The 22365-nt window shown below is 40.2% G+C and overlaps 1 protein-coding gene across 5 annotated transcripts in view; it reads left to right on the top strand.

Annotated features, from left to right (window-relative positions):
- Positions 1 to 543: 543 nt before the first annotated feature.
- Positions 544 to 22365, top strand: part of grin1b (glutamate receptor, ionotropic, N-methyl D-aspartate 1b) — a 30726-nt gene continuing 8904 nt past the window's right edge. The window contains exons 1-19 of one of the 5 annotated variants that reach the window (XM_018759375.2): positions 544 to 1428; positions 3710 to 3844; positions 6055 to 6231; positions 10930 to 10992; positions 11644 to 11741; positions 12035 to 12156; positions 12563 to 12737; positions 13117 to 13261; positions 13791 to 13877; positions 14073 to 14208; positions 14424 to 14551; positions 15221 to 15385; positions 15563 to 15681; positions 16467 to 16579; positions 16879 to 17027; positions 17330 to 17487; positions 17778 to 17939; positions 18087 to 18196; positions 18563 to 18708. In XM_018759375.2, coding sequence (XP_018614891.2) covers positions 1180 to 1428; positions 3710 to 3844; positions 6055 to 6231; positions 10930 to 10992; positions 11644 to 11741; positions 12035 to 12156; positions 12563 to 12737; positions 13117 to 13261; positions 13791 to 13877; positions 14073 to 14208; positions 14424 to 14551; positions 15221 to 15385; positions 15563 to 15681; positions 16467 to 16579; positions 16879 to 17027; positions 17330 to 17487; positions 17778 to 17939; positions 18087 to 18196; positions 18563 to 18708 — 2637 coding nt within the window. In that variant the 5' untranslated portion in view covers positions 544 to 1179. Of the gene's footprint in view, positions 1429 to 3428; positions 3600 to 3709; positions 3845 to 6054; positions 6232 to 10929; positions 10993 to 11643; positions 11742 to 12034; positions 12157 to 12562; positions 12738 to 13116; positions 13262 to 13790; positions 13878 to 14072; positions 14209 to 14423; positions 14552 to 15220; positions 15386 to 15562; positions 15682 to 16466; positions 16580 to 16878; positions 17028 to 17329; positions 17488 to 17777; positions 17940 to 18086; positions 18197 to 18562; positions 18709 to 22365 lie in introns of those variants that run through there. The other 4 variants (XM_018759372.2, XM_018759374.2, XM_018759378.2 and 1 more) reach the window with 4 other exon arrangements.

Raw genomic sequence — 22365 nt, 5'->3', positions numbered from 1 at the left:
ACCCATCTTAATCTTGGAGCCATGGATGCTTGTTTCCTTGGTAACCAGGGTCTAGTTGTGCTCCCTCTTATACCCCGGGCTCGATCATTGTGAAAACGTGGATCCCTGGAACTGAGCCCTCTATTTGTTTGCTCGGCGCTTTTGATGAACAGACCAACAGTTAAATATCGTTTTGCCTGAGATTTTGTACAATAAAAATATCATTTAGATTTACAATTCTCTAAATTCAACATAAAATAATTGCATCTTTATTTGTAAAACGTTAATTCATATACGGAACAAATAGCTGGTAAACGTCGATATCATAGACTAGAGTGTGTTTTTTGGCACTGGGATCTGCAGTTTGATTCAAACGAAAAAGTGCCGAGAACAATCGTAATAAATATTACTGCAGATTTATATATCTGATCTCTGCCATGATTTTTAGTAACGCCTCTTATTCAAAATTATGACAGCGATTCAGTCACACCGACAAGTGTCAAAATCACCTGTCTCACCTGAAACTGACCTTTTTAAAAACGAACGCTCGACGCGTCTCGCAACATCTGCGAGAGCGACATTCTGCGTTGTGACAGTAATGCGTCCGTTTCATTTCCATAGTCGCACTCTCATTCTCGCGAAACAGGGAAGCAATGCTGCGCGGAGTCGCGGGGGCACGAGCATCACTGCGCAGGTTGGGCTCTCAGCACCCTGGACAGCGGCTGTGAGCGAGCGGCAGGTCGGCCGGCGGCGCGCATCCCGACCGAGGACCGCAAAGACAGGGAGCGGAGCGGAGCGGAGCGCCGGCGACATGCTTTTCTCTAAGCACGCTATAAAAGTACGACGGGATCCACGGTGATCTGACTGCTACCACAAGGAGGACCTCTGCCCGCTCGTAACGGAAACAAGATGATAACGAAGGAGAAAATCTGAAAGGTATTAAAGGGTCACATCATGGTAATGTGTCACAGGCGACCCGGCACTTTTGTAAGAAAAGTGTAAGCATTCCTTCGCAGGTTTTTTTTTTCAAATCGATTTAAGCAAATTCCAGCAATAGCGCTGCTGAGGAGGTTGGGGAGGGAGGGGGGGGGGGGGCGGCTGGAAGGTGGTCAATGAGGATCAGGTGAAGCGCGCCCTCTAACACGGCAAGAAACGGAGCGACAGAAGCCGAGAGCACCGTGCCGTCTGGAGCTCTTCGAGATGCGTCTCTGTCTGCTGGCGGTGTTTCTGTGCTGCTCCTGCGCACGGGGCGGTTGTGAGCCCAAGGTAGTGAACATCGGCGCCGTCCTGAGTCAGAAGAGGTACGAGCAGGTGTTCAAGGACGCGGTCACTCAAGCCAACCACCTCTACGGGAAAGATAAGTTCAAGCTGAACGCCATCTCTGTCACCCACAAACCCAACGCCATCCAGATGGCTCTGTCGGTCTGCGAAGACCTCATCTCCAACCAGGTACCTCATCCCGACACTCTGGCGTCTGCTTTATCCTTCCAGCCAAAAAAGACTTTCTTAAAACCACATTCGCATCTTTCACACAGTAACCTGTTGTACGTCTTGTGAAAATACCTAACGACGCGATTTAAAAATGCTACGCTAAACTTGCCAGCAGAAATCGTTCATCCCACATTCATATAACAGTTTATTGCCAAAACTCTCGTTGTGTTTAATTACAACGGAGCGAGTTTCCCAGCAATTTTACAAGTGGGCTGCATGTGAAATTTTTGCCGGTTCACACGTGTTTCAGTAGTACTTGTACATTTACATTATTATAAAGAAGTAACGGTTAAATTAATACCACTGCACTGATGCTTAAACGACGGAAATTTCAAGAATCGAATGTCACTCCATCCAAGCATCTTATTATTCTGCCGATTAGTTATTTAGAGATGACACATCGGTCTATCTGTGAACCCCATTCATTTTCTGCCATAAATATTTTACTTGCATGAATTCGGCCCCCGGTGCCTGAAATCCATGTTGGTTATAAAAGCACTCATCTGTGCGCAGAGTTGTTAAAAATAAATGCACATTTAACATTTATATTTTCAGTATATGCCCAGCATTGGCGCAATCCAAGTTCTCATAATCTTATTTTAAATTGTTTTCTGCCTTTACACCAGACCAAATTTCTAATATTGATATTGCTCAGTTCTTTAGATTTTACTGTAATTTTCTGATGCTCTAATTTGATAAAACTGGAAGATGCGCGAGAGCATCATTATTTCAAAGCCCCCCGAAAACATATGTTTATAGAGTCATTATAACCATTCGCACACAGACAGTCCCCCCTGTCTGAATGCTCAGCCCAGGTTTTCTTCCACACTTTTCCTTCGCGCAAATTTTTATGCAACCAGTTGTAAAATACATCCTGCGGTCCCCATACATTTACTTAAAAATGAGCCATGATGCAGGAACTTTGTTGCTCTTACATAACGCGAGCTTTACCTTCTTCATGAACTGTAGTGCTGCTGAAAATGATGATGATGATGATGATGATGATGATAATGATGATGATGAGCAAATGATGACGCCTACCGCTTACACTAACACTCATCCTCAACATTTGGTCACTCAACTGTCCTGTCAACTTATTCCGCTGAATTCTTGCGTTATTAAAAATCGATGAAATAAAAATGTCAGTCAATCGTAGCATAAGATAAGTTACTGATGCTGGGCAGAAAGATGAACAGTTCTCTCTGTTCAGTGTTTGGGCGGGCATTTTTTTCTCTAATACGCGGTTTGGGTAATGACAGTCTGTTATCATTCAGTCACAACACTGAATGATAGGAGAAATTACGAAAACGAGCTGCAGTAAGCTCGTGAATACGGTACGTGCTCGATTTTCACCACGGTGAAACAAAGTAAATGCCGACGAAGCCACCAGGACGCGATGACGACGGAGCTTCGGCGCTGGAGCCTCTGGGTTCAACGAGACCGGAGAGTTCAGCGCTTGACGAGCTGCCTTAAACATCATGCCAAACCAACGAGATTACGGGCAGAAGACAATTAAAAGATCAATTCGACGTGTTTGTTTTAAAACACCGTGTGGGTGACGAGGGTTAGTGTAGGAATAAATATTGGAAAAGTGTTTATGGGCTGTGCCGGAGGGCTTTCTCACTTTGGTAAATTGAGGCCAAAATGGCGGCAAGAACCACGAACACCCGTTTTTTGGTGAATGGAGAGCAGTAGGAGCGCTTTTTTCAGCTTCATCCACCGTGATTAAAATAACCACGGCGGCACGGTGAATTATAGCACCTGTGCATTCGCGAGAATCACATTTTACGAATCAATAGTTAGACCTCGCTGTTGCTCTGTCAACCAGTGATCTAGTTCTTCCAGAACAAAAATGTTAGTTGCCAAGTTCCGACGAGATTAGTTCACAACTGACGTTGAAACCATTTTTATGTGCATTTAAAATGATTTTTTTTTCCCTCCACATCATCTAACAGGGACATTAAAGGAATGATATGAAAGAAAAACTTGCTTAATCATTATCGCATCAAGTTTTAGATTTAAAATTGCTGGAACTAGGGCTGTGTAAATGCAGTTTTCAATGGGAATCAAGGAACAAATGGGAATTTGTTGTCAGCTTTCCCTCTGTAATTACAGCTATGAGGAAAAAGGTAAGAGTTTTGCAGTTTGTCTTTTTTCTTGTGGAGCACCCAGGAATCTATGGCTGCCTACTCCAGTTAGAGGCAAGTCGGAGTTCTAAAGCGAACATTTGCCTCCGCAGGTGTACGCAATCCTCGTAAGTCACCCGCCCCAGTCCAACGACCACCTGACTCCCACACCCGTGTCCTACACAGCTGGGTTTTACCGCATTCCCGTGGTGGGGCTCACAACTCGCATGTCCATCTACTCAGACAAGGTGAGTCAAAACAGACTGCTGTGATTGAAAAACACATTTCTGGCAGCTCTCCAGGCATTGTCACAAGTCAAGATCTTTATTCCTTCAGTCATTCAATTTGTTGGACCGCAGAGGGAAGTAACTTCATCCTCTTGTCTTCTCTGCCTGAGAGCTTTTGTCCTGGACGGTTCATGGAAGTTACCGATGCTAGAAATGTAACTGACTGATAATGTGTATTAAAGAACTGCGCAGCGGTGACTGTGTGTTACAATGATGCGAGTAAACCACGGCAGGAAACTGTTTCCAAGACAAAATACAACTATCAAAATCTGTCAATTTTAAAACCTGGCACTTCAGGAAGAAGCATAATAATACAGTACATTCACAAGCCAGTTGGCTCATGTCATGCTGTATGGCTTAACTGTAGCGTTTACTCTTTTCTGCAGTGTAAAGAAAATGGTTCCTTTAACGCCATTTCTGCATAGCAACACAAGGCTATGGTATACCACCCTCCAAGGCTCACGTCCATCTGTTAATGCTGCATTATGATCTTCCGTCTGTACAACCTCTGAACAAAAGTTTGCGAATTTCTAAATAATGTCCCTTACTCTCTCCTTTTCAGACTAACTTTACCTCCATTAACAACATAAGACATTCTTTGCCTTTTGTCTTTGATGCATTGGCTAAATGTGCAAGAACAATTACAACCCGCCACCCCCAGCCTCTAACCAGAGGCCCAGCCTATTTAAATATACATGATGAGGAGACTGCCAAGAGGAGATTATGCATGTTTCACATGTATTAGCTTATGTCACATACCCAAGGATGCTGGAAGATTCTCCTCTTTATGGGCCCCAAGTAGCATCATATGTATGTGAATGTATCAGTATCTTAAAAGACAAGTACTTCTCAAGTCTGTTTTCTTTCTGTTTTAAAGAATTTATAGCCTGCCTTGTGTGGCCGTTTAGCACAACAGAGTTTTGCATTAGATCTTAAAAGATAAAAGGAAAATTTAGGTTGTTTCTCGCCCCGCAAATTACTTCATAATATTTCATGATGACGAAATGATTTTCAGCACAGGTCATCTCATTAAAAATATACATATTAAATAAACTAGATTTAAGTGAAAATTGGGAGCTTTAGATTTCTGATTAAACCCCTAAGGTTTGTGGTGTGAAAGACTTTGTTGACATGTCAACTTTCTTTACTTTAAGTCCTAAGTGTAAAAAATGTGTAGTAAAGCCTGCATTAATTTACAATGCAAAGTGCAATTATGCATTTACTTTACTAGTCTTACATTAACAATATTTATGTGTGTAATACCTGTCTATTCATTTAGCTGATGCTTTTCTCCAAAGCAACTTGAAATGTTATTCTACTTTCAATTATTTACCCATTTATACAACTGTGTAATTTTACCGGAGCAATTTTAGGGTAAGTACCCTGCTCAAGGGTACTACAGCTGGAAGTGAGATTCACACCTGCAATCTTTAGGTTCGAAGGAAGCAGCTGTAATCACTACGTGACCAGCTGCCCCATGGGAAGATTTACAGTATTAGTTTTTTGTATAGTCCAGTAGATATTTATGAAGCAATGTCATCTTGTTAGATCTTAGAGTAAATATTTGCTTTAACAAAGAGGAAGAAGATGAAATTCAAATTCTCTTTTCAAAATGTGATATGAATAACTTGCTGTGATTGACTGTTGCTTTTTAATGTGCTTTTAAGTCTATTTCTCTCAACTGCTGTGTCCTGATAATTGATCATTTCATGTAGGTAGTAGTTCCTATAGTAGGCATTTTTAAGTATGCTGTTGCTTGTGCGTAAGTGAAGAAGTGAGAAGATTTTCACGGCCCTAGCGTTTAATTGTTTTGTTGTAAATGTATATGTGAGGAAACTGTCTGAGGAGCCACATAATTCTGAGTCTCCACAGCTGTGCTACTTGAGGTATTTGCTGTGGGAACGTCTGTAATTAGCCGCTTTATGTCTTTCATGAGAGTTGCTACAGAAATGAAAAGGCACCAGTACTGCGGTTCTCTCCAAGATCTCTGCATGGCTTCGGTTTTGCAGCTGCTATTTCAAATATCCCATGACCAGAGTTGTAGCAATGGAGACATGGGGTACAAAGAATCTGAGGACTATTTTTTTCCAAACTGAAGCAAAACCTCCCATACCTGCACCTCCCTGAGATATATGCCGACATTAATCCTTGGACATTTTCCCTGGTTTCAGAGTATCCACCTGTCCTTCTTGCGAACAGTGCCACCCTACTCCCACCAAGCACACGTGTGGTTTGACTTGATGCGTGAGTTTCGATGGAACCATATCATCTTGATTGTGAGTGATGACCACGAGGGCCGTGCTGCGCAGAAGAGGCTGGAGACACTGCTGGAGGAGAGGGAGACCAAGGTGAGACACCTGGGGTCTGGATGCATGCCTGAATGTGTGTGAGTGTATGTGTGTGAGTGTATGTATGCATGTCTGTATGCGTTTATATGTAATTCGTATTTTAAAATCTTTTGTGTATATAACTGTTTTCTTTTATGTTATGTTAACACATCCCTCTTCATTTGTAACACTGGCAGACATTTCCTATGCTAAAGGCATCAACGGCATCATAAGTGGCTATCTTACAAGACTTTGTACTCTCTACCCATCTCACGTTCCGTTAGCCATTGTCAAATTCTCCTATGTGTCAATCCACAACGGGAGCAAAATGAAGGACTTAACCTGGGGCTGTGCAAAAAATCAATGAAATCATAATCAGACACATTTTTTACCCTCCTTTTACCTGGTGGTTTCTGTGCTTTTCAGTTATAATTGTCTGTTTAAAACATTATGGCTGGTTCTAGATTTGATCACGTTAACTTTTAAAGGATGCCTGTTTTGCTTTCAAAGTTACTTTTAAACTTACTGCATAAGTAAGGAAGATGGATGAAGATTTTCTGATCTTAAAGTTAATTCCTTGTTTTTTAAGTGCTTCAGTATTTTAATCAATTTCGAGTTACTTTGTGAACTGTTGCGGAGAAGGACCGTCAAGGATCTTATTAGATTTTATGCCTATAATTAATCATATATGCACAGCTTGGATATTAAATGTGAATGTAAATTAGTTTGTCATATAGCTTGGTTGCTATCTGCTTTAACAAAGAACATTAACTTGACAAGAATTAGCAGCACATTTACTACGTTATTTTTTTATACAAAGGAAGACCAGCTGAAAAACAATATATAAAGGAAAAGCATTGCTATTTTAAATATATATATTCTGGATCTTATTTCTGGTCACAAAATTAGCATAGAAACTGGGCAAGCTTCAGGAAAAAGTAAGAAATCCATAGCTTTGTTGTTTCATATATGTCAAATTATCATGGATTTGAGCATGCTCAGTGATTGTTTTCTGTATACATATTCTTATGCTGTGATTTGACAACATCTGTGCGGGGGAATGAAGGAAGATTCAAATGGGTCAGTATTATGCAATGAACTGTAAACAAATATAACGCTAATTGTGTGTCACATTTGCGGTAACTGTCGGTGGCATTTGTGTATTGGCGGTTAAGTTATGCTAAAGGTGACATGTTTTTCATTATTTTGTGGGTGGTAAATCATTAAACATTGCAACATAGTTATACCTGCAGATCGCAGTGGATGTGCAGAATTTACATTTGTATGAAACTGAGAACATTTACAAGGTATTTAAAAGTAATAACTTGTGTGTTTGATAAATGCAAGGACAGCAGAGGAAAGTATACAAACCTTCTACCATTAAACATGCTTTGGGTGTTCAGAAACACCTTCATATGTTTTTCATGCAGCTGTACCTCAAGCAATTCAAGCAGCTGCAATTAGAAACACTGATAACAGTAATATAATTTCCTGAGGTTCTTCTGAAGACAGCGACTAGGTTTAATGACTTATTGTACAATTGAACATCATTTTAAACCCTTACACGCACCATGTAAATACACACTTTTGCAATAGCCCCTTGCTTTGGATTTATACTCAAATCCATCTCAGTCTGTGTGTAATCTGCATGTTCTCCCCGTGTTCAATGTGGGTTTCCTAATGGTGGTCCTGTTTCCTCATAAAGTCCAAAGACATGTGTTTCAGGTGAACCGGTGACTCTAAATTGCCCATAGTGTGTGTATGTGTGAGTGAATGAGTGTGTGTAATTGCCCTGGAAAGCACTGGAGTCCTGCCCAGGGTGTATTCTGTCTCATGTCCTATGCTTCTGGGGTAGGCCCCGGACCACTGCAGCCCTGCACTGGACAAGCGGTTGTTGATAATGGTGGGGACGGATAATGGTGGGGACGGCTGAAATGATAGAAGAATGTAATGGAGGGTCAAAAGTATCATGCAAAAAAACTTTTTAACACTTGGAGTTTTTAAACGGCTGATTTTTTTTTTGTCCTGTTGTCTGTCTCATTTCTTGCTTGTGAACTGGTCCAAAACTGAGGATATGTTTATAAACACCGTAAACCATAAATGCAGGCAGTTTGCTGTGGGACATGTTCTGCTTCACAGTCCTTCAATGTCTGAGGTCCTTTAGCCTGTATGACATTGTCTCACACACTCTCTGCTTCCTTTACATGGAAATGGGATGTTTTATACCTACAAGTGATATTTGTTCTGTTGTGCCTTGTGCCGTCTGCTTACTGAAATGCTCTGCTTTTGAGTAAGAGCATTAGTGATCACCTGCACATGGCGCTCTCAGTGCAGTGTTCCAGGCTTGAGGGGAACTTCTCTCAGCATGTCAAGACAACCGCTTTGACATTGTTTCCTGTGCTGGAAGAACTCAGAGAAAATGCACAGCAAATGACGAGGTCTTTTGCCAGCTTGTTTTGCCAGCCTTTTGTAGATAACATTTCTGTTCCATTGTGCCTCTTTTTGACATCTTTTGCACGGGACATGATCTATGTCGTGCCCTCAACTTTAGAAGATTTTGTGTATGTAGAATTCAGCTTTTCAATCTCTGCCTTCACCTCTGCCTCCAGTTTGGAATTACTCAAAGCATCTATCATTTTAACATGTTATTTAAAAGTGGGCATGGTTTAACTGAGTGCACCCAGTTGAATTACCTGATGTCTCGTTGCAGGTGTTTCTCTTATTTTCCCTGTTTTTGATACTTAATATTATTTTAGCTTAAGGATTACATTTTTTTGTTTTGCATTCCCATTTACTGTGTATTCAGATGTTCCTTTAACAAGGTGAAGATCCACTGACAACACTTTTCTCTGTCCAAATTATTTTTATCAACTTTTCAGTGCAGAAAACCTTCCCTCTCTGTTGCCTAGCAACATGGAGCTCCCTCCCAGTTCTCAAGGTCACACACTCAGTCTGCTTCCTATGAGCCTTTCGGCTTCAACTAAATTACGTTTAGCTAAGTACCTCTCTTAAATTATTTCAGACACAGTGTGTTCCTGGACTGCTCTCCTCATCTTATGTTCTGGCTCACCAAGCTAAATTTTATTTATTAAGATAGATATCTTGAACAGCTTTTTCTCAGTGAAAGGATGCTTTTTTTTGGGAAGTATAAAGCGATACCTTATTGATGGCTTGCAGTCTGTCACCCTACGGCAAGAACATGTCCCTGATTTCTGGCTTGGGTTGTGGTTTATTGAGCTAAGGGCTGAAGGTAGATTAAGAAATGTGCTTTATCTTTCATAGTCTGCAAGAACATATCTTTGGGACTAGATATTGCTGTTTTTAAAATATTATCTATCTATACTATCTATTTCAAGTAGAGTCTTTGTCACTGAAAATGTCAAATGTACCAAAAAGAAGAAACACTGGGTTTGTTACCTGCCACTGATACAGTATGTGGGATGTGCTCTGTTAGAAAGGAATGGAAATCTGGTGGTCTACAGACTGCAGCTAGCCTTGTCAAAATCATTTATAGCCTCTATAAATTATAAAGACTTTCTAGATACAGACTTATGACATGTTGTTGATATATTTTTTTCTGTGGCTTGCTGGTTCTTCTGAAGAGTATTTTTGATGATCTTTGCCAGGAAAAATTCCAGTCTTTGGATGTTTTTCTTCTGGTTCATTATTAAATTATTTAATAATTCCAAAAGTGAATCAAAAATTGTGTCTCTTGGTGTGTCAGCTTCAAATTTAAAAATATTCGGATATTGCCATCTTTCAGCCCTGAAGTATTGGAATTGCAAGCACTTTCTGCTTTTACACTATGTTAGACTTAGATTTTCACGTTTTCAGTGATATTTAGATCCTGTGTCTGTTCTTGTCCTCTTTTTAGCTACTGTAAATATTCAGAGGTAAACTGGAGTTGAGAAATGTGTGAAACAAGAAGAGTTTGGAAAAAAACCAACCTGAAAGTGAAAAATTGCTTCACTTTCTGACAATTGCAATAAACTCAATTATAGCTTTTCAAGGAAGACTCGAAAAAGAATAAATTTTGTTACTCTAGTACTCATATAGTATATACATTTGTTGAAAATTAAAGTTTCATGTTGTTAACAGTAATTATCTGACATTGCCTCTCTACCTGAAATAAAAACACTTTCTCATGTATTTGGAAAAAATGATTACATGAAAAAAGTATAATGTTATTATCAGGAGCATGATACATTGTGTAATGGTGTGAAGTACTACAATATTTCTGGCCGCATGCAGCAACACTTCTACAGAGTGTGGGACACTTCTACATTAAGACTGTACAGCTCTACTGCAATGTGTGAGTTTCCAGGCCACAATTGTGACAGCTGGTGAAACTCACTTTATAACCTGATGGTATGCGACTCCACAAGGAGCAGACTGCCCGTCTTCGTGGAACATAGTGCCAATTTGGTCTTGTGGATCATTTTCAAGCTGCTCCAGCTGAAGAGGCAAAAGAGTGTTCTGCTGTTTGATAACCGTGAAGAGGAAAATGAAACAGTGCCTGTGTGAGTTAGTTTCTGAGTGCAGGCGTGCCATGCGGCAAGTCGAGGCCCTCTTTGATGTTTTTGCAAGCCCCAGTGTTAGGGATTCAAATTTGAAGCAGGGAAGTGGAGATTTGTTGGAATGCTTTACTGCACACCATTTTCAACTGTTTATAATATTCTTCTGTGTCTGCATATTTTCTCTGTGCACATTATTCATCAGAATAAAAACAGGAACTATGAAAACCTCGACCAACTGTCCTATGACAACAAGCGAGGACCCAAGGTATATTTTGCATGGTCAATGCACGCCGCCCACCAATTCTCTGAACGTAGAAATTAGAACCAGACAAACGGTCAGCAAAACGACCCCGAAATTCTTATCCTGATGGCACGTCTTTTTTATGTTCAAATTTTTTTTTTATGGTTTGAATCGAGAATGTTTTTAATGTTGAAAAATACATGATTTCAATAAAGAAATGCCCCACCTTTTTGTTTTTGTGAAGGAATGCATGCGATCAGAACAACAAGTTTGCAAGTCTATTCCTATGTGGAGATCTGGCCGTGTGGGGCAGGTACCACCCAGATACTACCTCCTACCTTTCTGCCGCATTTCTTACTTTGAAGTATTTTTCCTTTGGAAAAAAGCTACCCCTTCACCTGTTTTTGATTTCCGATTGCATCGATCTTCTTCTCCCTTCTACCTCTAACATGCACGCCCTTCTTTGGAGTCTTGATAACCTTCAGTTTGCATGAGAAAATGCAGAACTTTTTCCCCTGCCGAGCTTAAATTTTTTTGCTAAAGAGACCCTTCTGGAGCTCTTTCCGTTTTTCTACCCAAAAGCATAAAGATCCATGCCAAGCCAAAGCTAATCAGAGCATGGTGTGAGAAGGGTGTAAGCAGTGAACGTGACTGGTTTTTGTGCTCCACTCGCAGGCAGAGAAAGTCCTACTCTTCAACCAAGATACGAATCTTACGGCATTGCTAAAGGAGGCCAGGGAGCTGGAGGCCCGTGTCATCATCCTCTCTGCAAGGTGAGGAGCCTTCTATCACCTCACCAGCCCAGGTTAGTGAGAGTAAAGACAGGTCAGTGAGTCCCATGATTCACATTGCGCTTTCACGTTTGAAGATCTTCTTTTTATAACTTATATTTTTTTCTTTCATCCTTTATGTAGGCTCAGTAACCATGCGTACGCCGTAAGGAGAACCTCTTACCCAAAGTCATATTTCACTTCTCAGGCAAATGTGTTCATTGAAAATGGATGCTGAGATCCATCAGGCAGTGAAGGCCCAATGCAGGACTAAAACGATTTTTTTTTGCCTCCAGCGAGGAGGATGCAGCTGCAGTGTACAAGGCTGCACGGCAGCTCAACATGACTGGTTCTGGTTATGTGTGGCTGGTTGGAGAGAGGGAGATGTCAGGGAAGGCCCTGAGTGAAGCTCCAGATGGTATGTGCCCTCCAGTGCCCTGTGCTACTTCATAACTGGCTACAGAGAGCTTAACAAGTTGGCTTTCAGAGCTTTCGGGAAACGCAGTTACGCATTTGAACAATTAGGTGTTTCAGTATTAACTTTTGGATGGATCTAAGAAGTGATATTGCATATCATGAAGCAAAAAGTTAAGAGATTTTGACTGCTAATGAAACTCAGTTGTATCAGTTGTAATATTTCTTTCTTGCCTGACCATAAGGAATTAAAAAATTTTATTTAATGTGATCTCAGACAAAATTTTCTTGATTCTTGCTTACAGTCACTCTGTTTTTATCTATACATACTCAATTGAAGTTTGGTTATGGTTATCATATAACTGAAACACAGTTGAGAGCATAGTACTTGGACAATGTCGTCTTTGTAGGACTGATTGGCCTCCAGCTGATCAATGGCAAGAACGAGTCAGCACATATCAACGATGCAGTTGCTGTTGTGGCGCAGTCCATCCAGGAGCTCTTCGAGAAAGAGAATATCACAGAGCCACCACGAGGCTGTGTGGGCAACACCAATATTTGGAAGACGGGGCCTCTTTTCAAGCGGTCGGTTCACAGCAGAAGCATGACTGCTACATCATATAAGCACTTGTCAGAAGTCGCCATAACTGTAAAGAAAGGGCCTAAACTCATGCAGTATGTTTTTCGGGGAGACCTTGACATATCCTTACCAGACTAATGAATCATACAGACAGGAATGCATAGAAACATACACAAATACACTTATTGGTTTCTGTTGCATGGTGTAAAAAGTGAAATGTAGTTTCCAGATCTAATACATAAAGTGTTGTTGCATTGTTAGCACTTTTTGATGCAATACAAACCTGATATAATTAAAATGCTAAAACTATATTCATTTTTACTGTTTCTTACCCTTTAACAAAATATTTCAACATACCAATACTTGCTCCACTTCGACCTTCAGGGTACTGATGTCTTCCAAGTTTCCTGAGGGTCTCACAGGTCGTGTGGAATTCAATGATGATGGGGACAGGAAGTTTGCACACTACAGCATTCTGAACTACCAGAAGAGCAGACTTGTTCAAGTTGGAGTTTTCAATGGCACCCAGGTACAAGAGTCAGTAAATGGCCTTGTTTCTTCCAATGAAATCCATAGGCCGCTTTCTTTCAGCAAGTATTTCTTTATTTGGGGGGTGTCTCAGGTGCACTGGAAAACCTGGTCCATTGTTTTATACATAGAACTGAAGAAACAGGACAAAAAAACAGTCCTGAATAAAGTGTTCTATTGAAATGCCACCATGGTTTCAAAAGTGGCCTCAAGCTTTGAATTATGCAGCAAAATTTAATTATACAGCAAAATTATTTTTTTTGAGACTGATGTGGGAAAAGAAAATTCAAACATTGATGTTTTCACTGATAAATACTACTTGTGAAACATAATGACCTGTGTTGGGTACAGCACACCTCATGCATTTGAAGTCTGCTTAGTAGGCTAGAAGATAATGTGTGCCCACAGTGTTTTCAATTAATTAAGTAGGAAAAAATGAGCCAACCATGAGTCCTTGTTCCTAATTATTGTTTATGTTTCAAAGACAGTACTGGACTGTTAGCCATATGAGTACATTGTTCTGATTTTAGGTTGTATTAAACACTCAAAGAAAGATCATCTGGCCTGGAGGAGAGACAGAAAAGCCCAGAGGCTATCAGATGTCCACACGACTGAAGGTAAAACTTCACTCAAAGCCTAACATGATGTGCTTTGATCCTTATTTTCTTGGACTTGTTCTTCACCTTCCTATCTGAATTTGTTCTGTCATTCCAGCTGCTGTAATTCAGCTGACCAGCTTTGCTTAGAAGCAAGGGTCAGGCAAGCAACATAACCACTGCAGAGTAAACATCTTTTTCCTACTTTTTCTCCAGATTGTCACCATTCATCAGGAGCCCTTTGTGTATGTTAAACCCACTTTACCAGATGGTACCTGCAAAGAAGAATATACTGTCAATGGGGTCTTGATCAAGAAAGTGATCTGCACAGGCCCCAATGAAACCATCCCAGGTAACTGGACCAAATGGTTGAAGATGTCCCAGAGTGTTTAGTTACTTATTGCTAGATAGGCAGTAATTTATACCCAAAGGTATGTAGGTGCCTATACATGGGTACAGTGTATTGTGTATTTGAGTATATACGTACATTAAGTGTTTGTAATGGATGTCTTTAACACACACTTTTGAGCTTCCGTTGAACTTCTGTTTATGTCGATTGGATTTCAGGACGCCCAATTGTACCACAGTGTTGCTATGGCTTCTGCATTGACTTGCTAATCAAGCTGGCTATGACCATGAACTTCACGTATGAGGTGCATTTAGTGGGTGATGGGAAATTTGGGACACAAGAGCGGGTGAGTTCCTCTAGGCTACACAGGGCAGAGAGACTGGGTCTTTTAAACACAGCTCCATTAACCAAATATTGGCTTTTGTATTCTGTTGTTCTCCATTGTTGTTGTGCTGCATTTTCTATGTTTTTAAAGGAAAACAGGACAGCATGTCACTGCAGAGGAACAGAAAAGCAGCCTAATTTAAAAATGAAAATGATTAAGATACAGTTTTATTTAACAAAAATGCATTGAAGTCTAATATGCACTTTTCAAAAATGTATGACTCGGTGGGTTTGTGGCTTTATTTTTTTTCAGATAATTTACAGTAACTGTTCATAAGTGATAGGTTATTTGTTTGTTAAATTGTTGGTAATTCTTACTGCAATGCCGGTAAAGAAAGAATGTCATGTTCCACCTAAGACTGCCTAAACTGGAAAAATTAAAAGGCTTAAAAAAGGAGACATTAAATCATTCAATTAAGAATTACAATAAGGAACAATTTCCTCAACAAAATGGAACAAATTATTTAATTCACTCAGAAAATTCTGACTGTAGATATTTAATATAAGGAACTGATTTGTAGCTGTACTCATATCTTCAAGTTAAAATATACCGTGTACCAATACTGTATTTTAATACCCATTATGAAAATGTACATAAATTGGTTCCTGTTGGAACTCTTCCTTGGCCCAGGTGAACAACAGCAACAAGAAAGAGTGGAATGGCATGATGGGAGAGCTACTTGGGGGTCTGGCGGATATGATTGTGGCACCACTCACTATAAACAATGAGCGAGCCCAATACATAGAGTTCTCCAAGCCATTCAAATACCAAGGGCTCACCATCCTTGTGAAGAAGGTGATTGTCTTTCTCTAAGACATATTGATCTTCATCAGTATTGAGGAGTTTGTTTCAGAGAGACATGTGAACCAAACATCCCCTCATTCCCTCAGCTGTGTGAGACTGCTTTTAAATAGTGCATAACACAAGGATTTTACCTGACTAAACATTATATATTTATGGCTTGTGTCACAGGAAATCCCCCGGAGCACACTGGACTCATTCATGCAGCCTTTCCAGAGCACTCTGTGGCTCCTGGTGGGACTTTCAGTGCACGTGGTAGCAGTGATGCTCTACCTGCTGGATCGGTTCAGGTATGGAGGGATGATAGGAGTGGCACGTCAACTACTGCCTTAACAGTTTGCTCAGGCTTGTACTATTAGGTTGCTTTTCTGTGAAACACTGTATTTGTACTATAATTGTAGTGGGAAACCATAAACGAAGTCATTATGTGCATACAACTAATGCAATTACGCAACGACATTTAAGAACTGTAAAGTTGTTACAGCTGAACCATTGAAATGAGGTGGAGCATAACATTTGAAACATTGTTCGCTGTACTTAAACTGTCACAGCTGGCTTTTTGCTTTAATTCCTTTAAATTTTCTGTTTGGGTCTTGACCTTGATCTCCTATTGACATGATTTTGGTGTTGGTAAGGTGCTGATGTGTCAGTCTTTGCCTTATTCGGTTTCAGCACATCACAAGATTGTCTAAAATTGGTGTATAGTACTAGAGGTAGAAGGCTGAGGTGATGAACTCAAAGCCCAACAGAAGAAGACATATGTAACTTTCCAATGGGCTTAAATAAGAACTAAAAGAGGCAGCAGGTAACGTAGTGGTTAGAGCTGCTGCCTCTGGACTTGGTGGTCCCAGATTTAGATCACATATCCTGCTGTAGTACCCAAGCAACCAAGATTGCCTCAGTAAAAATTGCCCCACTGTATAAATGAGCAAATTGCTGTGACTAGCTTAACATTTTAAATTGCTTTTGAGAAGGGCATCAGCTAAGTGGATAAAGGTAAATGGAATGCTAGGGCTACATAGCTTGGGATGGCATTTTTTAAACCATGTCATAGAAATATCTGTTTGCCTTGCAGCCCTTTTGGAAGGTTCAAAGTGAATAGTGAAGAAGAAGAAGAAGATGCCCTCACCTTATCTTCAGCAATGTGGTTCTCCTGGGGAGTACTTCTGAACTCTGGAATTGGGGAGGGTAACCAGTTAGCTATGCATTTCTATTTCCCTTGCTGAGAGTGTATCATCTGCCTCTGCAGGGAGGCATTGTCACTGCAACAGACCATTGTGCATGACAAATCAGATGCAAGCAAGCACATAATCTGGTTCTGCTATGTTCCTTTGTGCGATTTTGTGCATATTTGTATCTCTGGGTTTAAATTCACTTGATGCTATGTGCTTAAGCCTGCACGTGCCATATCACTGACTTTCATGTGTACTTTTCAGTGCCTGTTTATCAGTCCACAGTTTACCTTTGTGGGGTGTGTGTGCTTCTAGGTGCACCACGCAGCTTCTCGGCAAGGATCTTGGGGATGGTGTGGGCTGGTTTTGCCATGATCATTGTGGCATCTTACACTGCCAACCTGGCTGCTTTCCTGGTCTTGGACCGACCTGAAGAGCGCATTACTGGGATCAATGACCCACGGGTAAGGCCCTTTACTACCATCATGTAAATAGGTTTATAGATCCACAAAGGACTCTTAAGTTAGAAAGTTACAGTATCTGTGAACTGTGCTATCCCAAAAGACATGCTAACTGCTACATCTAAATTATTGCAGAGCCTTCCAAAGATAAATGATAATTACAAAATTCTAAAATATTTGTATTTTGACATTTAATAACACAACTGAAAATGGTAGAGAATGAATCAGTGTTGGACGGGGATAGTGTACATGTGCAACTACAAAGCTGATTAATAAAAAAATCTCTGCGTTTTGTTTTCTGTCAGTTGCGGAACCCATCAGACAAGTTCATCTATGCCACAGTGAAGCAGAGCTCAGTTGACATCTACTTCCGGCGGCAGGTGGAACTGAGCACCATGTACCGTCACATGGAGAAGCACAACTATGAGAGTGCGGCTGAGGCCATCCAGGCCGTGCGTGACAAGTGAGTCAGTAGATGCCATTTAGCAGCTGATGTGTAAAACGATGGCCAGACAGATGGTTCCAGATCTGTGATCACAGGGAAGCTGAACTTCTGCCACATTTACGATGAATTTCATTTCACCAAAGCAAGAAACGAAACCTGATTTGATTTTCACTCTAAAACTGCAAAAAAATGAAGTGAGGAAGCCTTCAGTTTCTGATGTATATGACTGTAATGTCAGTGTCAAAGGTGATGATCCCACTGGGATGACTGTTCATTTATATAGCTGTGCAATCCACTCTACTTCACAGCAAGCTCCATGCTTTCATCTGGGACTCGGCAGTACTGGAGTTTGAAGCCTCACAGAAGTGTGACCTGGTGACAACAGGAGAGCTTTTCTTCCGCTCAGGTTTTGGCATAGGCATGCGGAAGGATAGCCCCTGGAAGCAGAATGTGTCCCTGGCTATTCTCAGGTCAGTCCCCACCAAAGTGGCACAGTCTTTTCTTAGGTTTTCCAGTCTGGTTCTCAATTTGCCTCCTACCCTACTGTGACTCTCCACATCATGAAAATGAACGATTCTTTTACATGGACTAAACTGCAGCTCTTTCACCTTTTGCAGCTCCCATGAAAATGGCTTCATGGAGGATCTCGATAAAACTTGGGTGAGGTACCAGGAGTGTGACTCAAGGAGCAATGCCCCTGCCACACTCACCTTTGAGAATATGGCAGGTATGTTCTACTGTGTTATAAACTAAGAAAGAACACACTACATACAACCAGAAGTCTTTTGCTCGATTAACAATCTGAATAAATTACTATCAATAATGCAAAGAATCCATACTGTACATTCAGGTAAGTTTTATATTTATTGAAAATGTTCACTTTTCTCTACTGCAAAAAATGTTACTCCCTTTGGTGAAAAAAAGCAGCAAAAAAGCAAGATTTCTTTCAAACATATGGACTTTAAATTACAAAACATGCTGAGATGGAATTATTTATCTCAGTGTGATGCTATGTAGGTAAGACTGGATTCCTGATTACTGTGTCTACCTGGACAGTGAAGAAGTGGCTATCTGACTACCCTTTTCATCACAGGTGTATTTATGCTGGTTGCTGGGGGCATAGTGGCAGGTATCTTCCTCATCTTCATTGAAATTGCTTACAAACGTCACAAAGATGCCCGCAGGAAGCAGATGCAACTGGCCTTCGCAGCAGTCAATGTGTGGAGGAAGAACCTGCAGGTATGATTACTCCCTGCTCTTCACAAAGAACGGCAAAGCAGAGTGGATGGGAATGGTCTGTCAAGGCTCATCTTGTCTGAGAACAGACCATAGGTTTAGGACTTCACTGATTCTTCCTGTCCCTCTGAGTTTGCACACTGATTGAGTTCCCAAGTCAAGAGGAAGACATATATATTCCTGGAATTTGTCAGTTTGAATCTGCAAGCACAACTACTGTACACTAGAATCAGCTTCTACACAAAGCTTTCAGCTCTTTAGCCCTACCAGTATGCACTGTCCCAGACAAGGGTCCTGCCAATCTAAGAACACTGAAGTAGCAGTATAAAATGAAGTTGTGGACTATGTTTTGGTCAGAGTGCACATATCAGTCATCTTATTCCATACACCTTGTGAGGACTAAAGTAACTAAAATGATGATCATAGGTAGAAGTTTATTCCAATGTGTTTTCATGACCATTACAGTCCACTTGTGGTTGTGTTGCTTGTGATGAGTTTAATGAAAAAAGGTTAAATAAATATAAACACATGAACAAAAACCAAAATAACCTTTAATAGGTTACTCCTATTTTTGCTATACTTTCCAGTATGTCATTTTCATACTCATGCATATTATAATAATGAATTACTGAAATACACATACATGTATGTACATGAACATGGCAACAATGCAGAAATATTTGCTCAGTTTTCTTTTCATGTCTTTTGGGCATGGAACCATTTTGTTTAATATATGGAGATTAGTAGTCAATAATATGCTTCAGCACAGTCAGTTTCATTCCGCTGAAGGATGCTAAGAAGCTTGAATCACCTGAAGGATCTGATACCGTTGTCTTTTTATTCCTCCTTCCTTTTACTGCTGTGGTGATATGTGTAATGCATATTCCTTTTAGGCAAAGGCCCATGACTCAGCTTTTATTGATTTCCAAGAATCATGTATAATCCATCTTTGCTCCTCATGTTTAGATGGCACAATTAAATATAAAAATATAAACAATGGCAACTTAAGTGCTTTTTAATTACATACGAAGATAAACTGAAGAGTAATAGATTGGTTAGATTAATTTCTTTTTCTTTTGAACTGTGCCTTATTTCTCAATTTATCACACACTTTCTGGATGGAATACTGTACTAGTTGCATTCTTAAGAAGGCATTTTGCTGCCCATAGTATTCCCCTCCTCAAGCATTCCAGCTTATCGTGCTGTTGAGCCCCTGCAGCAGGGTGGAGGACAGAAGGCTGTCTCTAAAGGACAATCTATGAATGAGGGACAGTAAAGCTGATGTTGTTGTGGTGCTGGCTGTATGCCTGTTGGGCCACGCAATCTCCAAAGACCATGGGCAGTGTGTAGCACCACTCTGCTGGTGAGAAGAGATCAGTGTCTCCTGTCTGTGTTGCTGACAAGTGTCCTTTTGATACCGTGCTTGACATTCTCCTTTCTGTTTCAAAGATGTGTGTGGCAAGTAGAGAACACAGCAGTTACTGGTTACATTTTTCTTAAAATTTTATTTATAGCTTTTTTCGTTTCACTTTTTTCTCAGCTTGACAGGCAGTTTTGTGTATTTGGACAATGTTGCTTTCTGTTTGCATTTTGATAATATGAGAAGAAAAAGTACAGTCACTGATTAAAGAGGATGAACTCCTTGCTGTTTACTATGGGCGTTTTGTATAACACGTGTAGCCAAATAATAAGGTAGAGAAAATACATATTAAAACGATTAGATTTATATTAATATAATGTGACAGTATAAAAATACATATATGTGTTTGCTAATTGTGTCCTTTGTTTCTGTGAGAGATGGATAGTCATTGTACTACTGTATTTTATCAAATCATAGATCAATAGTGAGCACTCAATTGAAATGTATATAATGTGGTGGCTTGGGTGAAGGACTGATGTTTCAAACAAGGAAATTTGTATTGGTTACAACTGCTGCAAAAATATTTGTTAAAAAAAATACAAAAAACAATGGTAAAGAATAGGTCAGTGGGTTAGTAAGTGCGAACCCTTGCATTTTAAGTAAAATTGGTCACAAAGTGCATGTACACGTAACTAACTGCTACATAGAAAGTGCAGTAATGAATTCAACTGAAAAGAATGTTTTTTGTTTAAATTCTAGCAAACTTTCAGATGAAAAACTATTTATTTCCTGATTTATTCTTTAACAGAAACAAATTATATATCAGGATATGACAGCAGCTCCAATTTGCATAAAGCCCCACCTACGTATTCCAGAGAGCAGAGTCTGTGTATTGGATACACCTACATACTGCCCACTGCTAGGTAAAAGGCCAGGGTGATGCAAATAGCTGTAACAACACTGTGTATATTGCTTACAATCTGGAAATTTTAATTTTTTAACCTTCAGGTTTAATATTGAATGAAAACAACGAAACAGAAGCAGTTAATATCACAATATTTGGGCAATAGTTGGCAATTACTCTTCAGTGACTGATGCTGCAAATGTTTATTATTATATTTATTTGTATTCTTTATTAAGCTGACGTCTTTGTCCAGGGTTCCTGACAACATTAAATTTGTACAACACAAAAGTGTTTACAAGTTTAAAGGCGAGCATTAAGATGACATCCCAGCTACTTAAATGAAACAATATATAACAGTATAAGCCACCTGAAACAAAAGCACTGGGTAAATAAAGAATAATAATAATAAGGACAAAATAAAATGAGATACTGTGCTAAAGCTAAACTTAACATACAACTAGACACAATTAATAGAATTGACCAAAGTCAAACAATTATAAAAATTCAAGGACCAACAAAAGTCAAAATATTATAAAATGAAACAGTTTGTGATGGACTGGTACCCTGTCCAGGATGTCCTCTTACTGGCCTGAGGCCCTATGTTCTGGCAAGGACTCCAGATCATCGCAACCCTCACATAGACAACAGTTACATTTATTCATTTAGCAGATGTTTTTTCCAAAGAAACTATCATGGCGAACAGAGGACACGGAGGATTCTGGACCCAAGTGCAGGATCGTTTATTCAGAAGCAAAGGATTAGACGTGTTCTCGTGGTCGGGGATGGGCGAATCGTTGGTCGATCAGCAAACTGAACAGGGGCGAAGATCCAAAGTTGTGGTCGGGGGACAAGGAGGGCGGTCGTTACCAAAGAGACATGGAACAGGACTTGGGAAAAGCAAAGTGAGGTAGGTTTGACACTGCAGAGGGGCCAGTTGTCTCGGGTGAGATACACAACTGGGAAGAAGTTGAGTGGTGCCTTTAATAGCCAAGCTCCGAGTAAAGCCAGGTGATTAATTGGAGCCAGGTGATTAATTGGAGCCAGGTGCTGCTGGTTAAGGTGTGGGCGTGGTCATGACAGTGTGGGTGAGAAGTCAAGAGTCAAGTCAAGACTTGAGAAGTTAAGAAGGTGATGTTAGGAAAAATCTCTGTGTGGTTTATAGAGAGGTTAGTAGAAGGCGAGTAAAGGATATCAGATGCTCAAAGATTTAATTTCAAGTGATGCTGAGCCGTTCAGGATGAGATGCCTTGGAGGATTTTCACAATATAGAATGAAAATATACTATAACAGTTGGAAGAAAGAAATTAGAAGTACACCTGTGTGTTGTAGGTATGAATGTGATAAAGAAACGCATTAGATAATATGAGGGAAGTCAAGGACCAAAGGTATAAGAAGA

The sequence above is a fragment of the Scleropages formosus genome, chromosome 17 (genome assembly GCF_900964775.1).
Source record: "Scleropages formosus chromosome 17, fSclFor1.1, whole genome shotgun sequence".
Lineage (NCBI taxonomy): Eukaryota > Metazoa > Chordata > Actinopteri > Osteoglossiformes > Osteoglossidae > Scleropages > Scleropages formosus.
The sequence above is the reverse complement of the archived record's forward strand: the minus strand, read 5'-3'. Positions and strand labels throughout refer to the sequence as shown.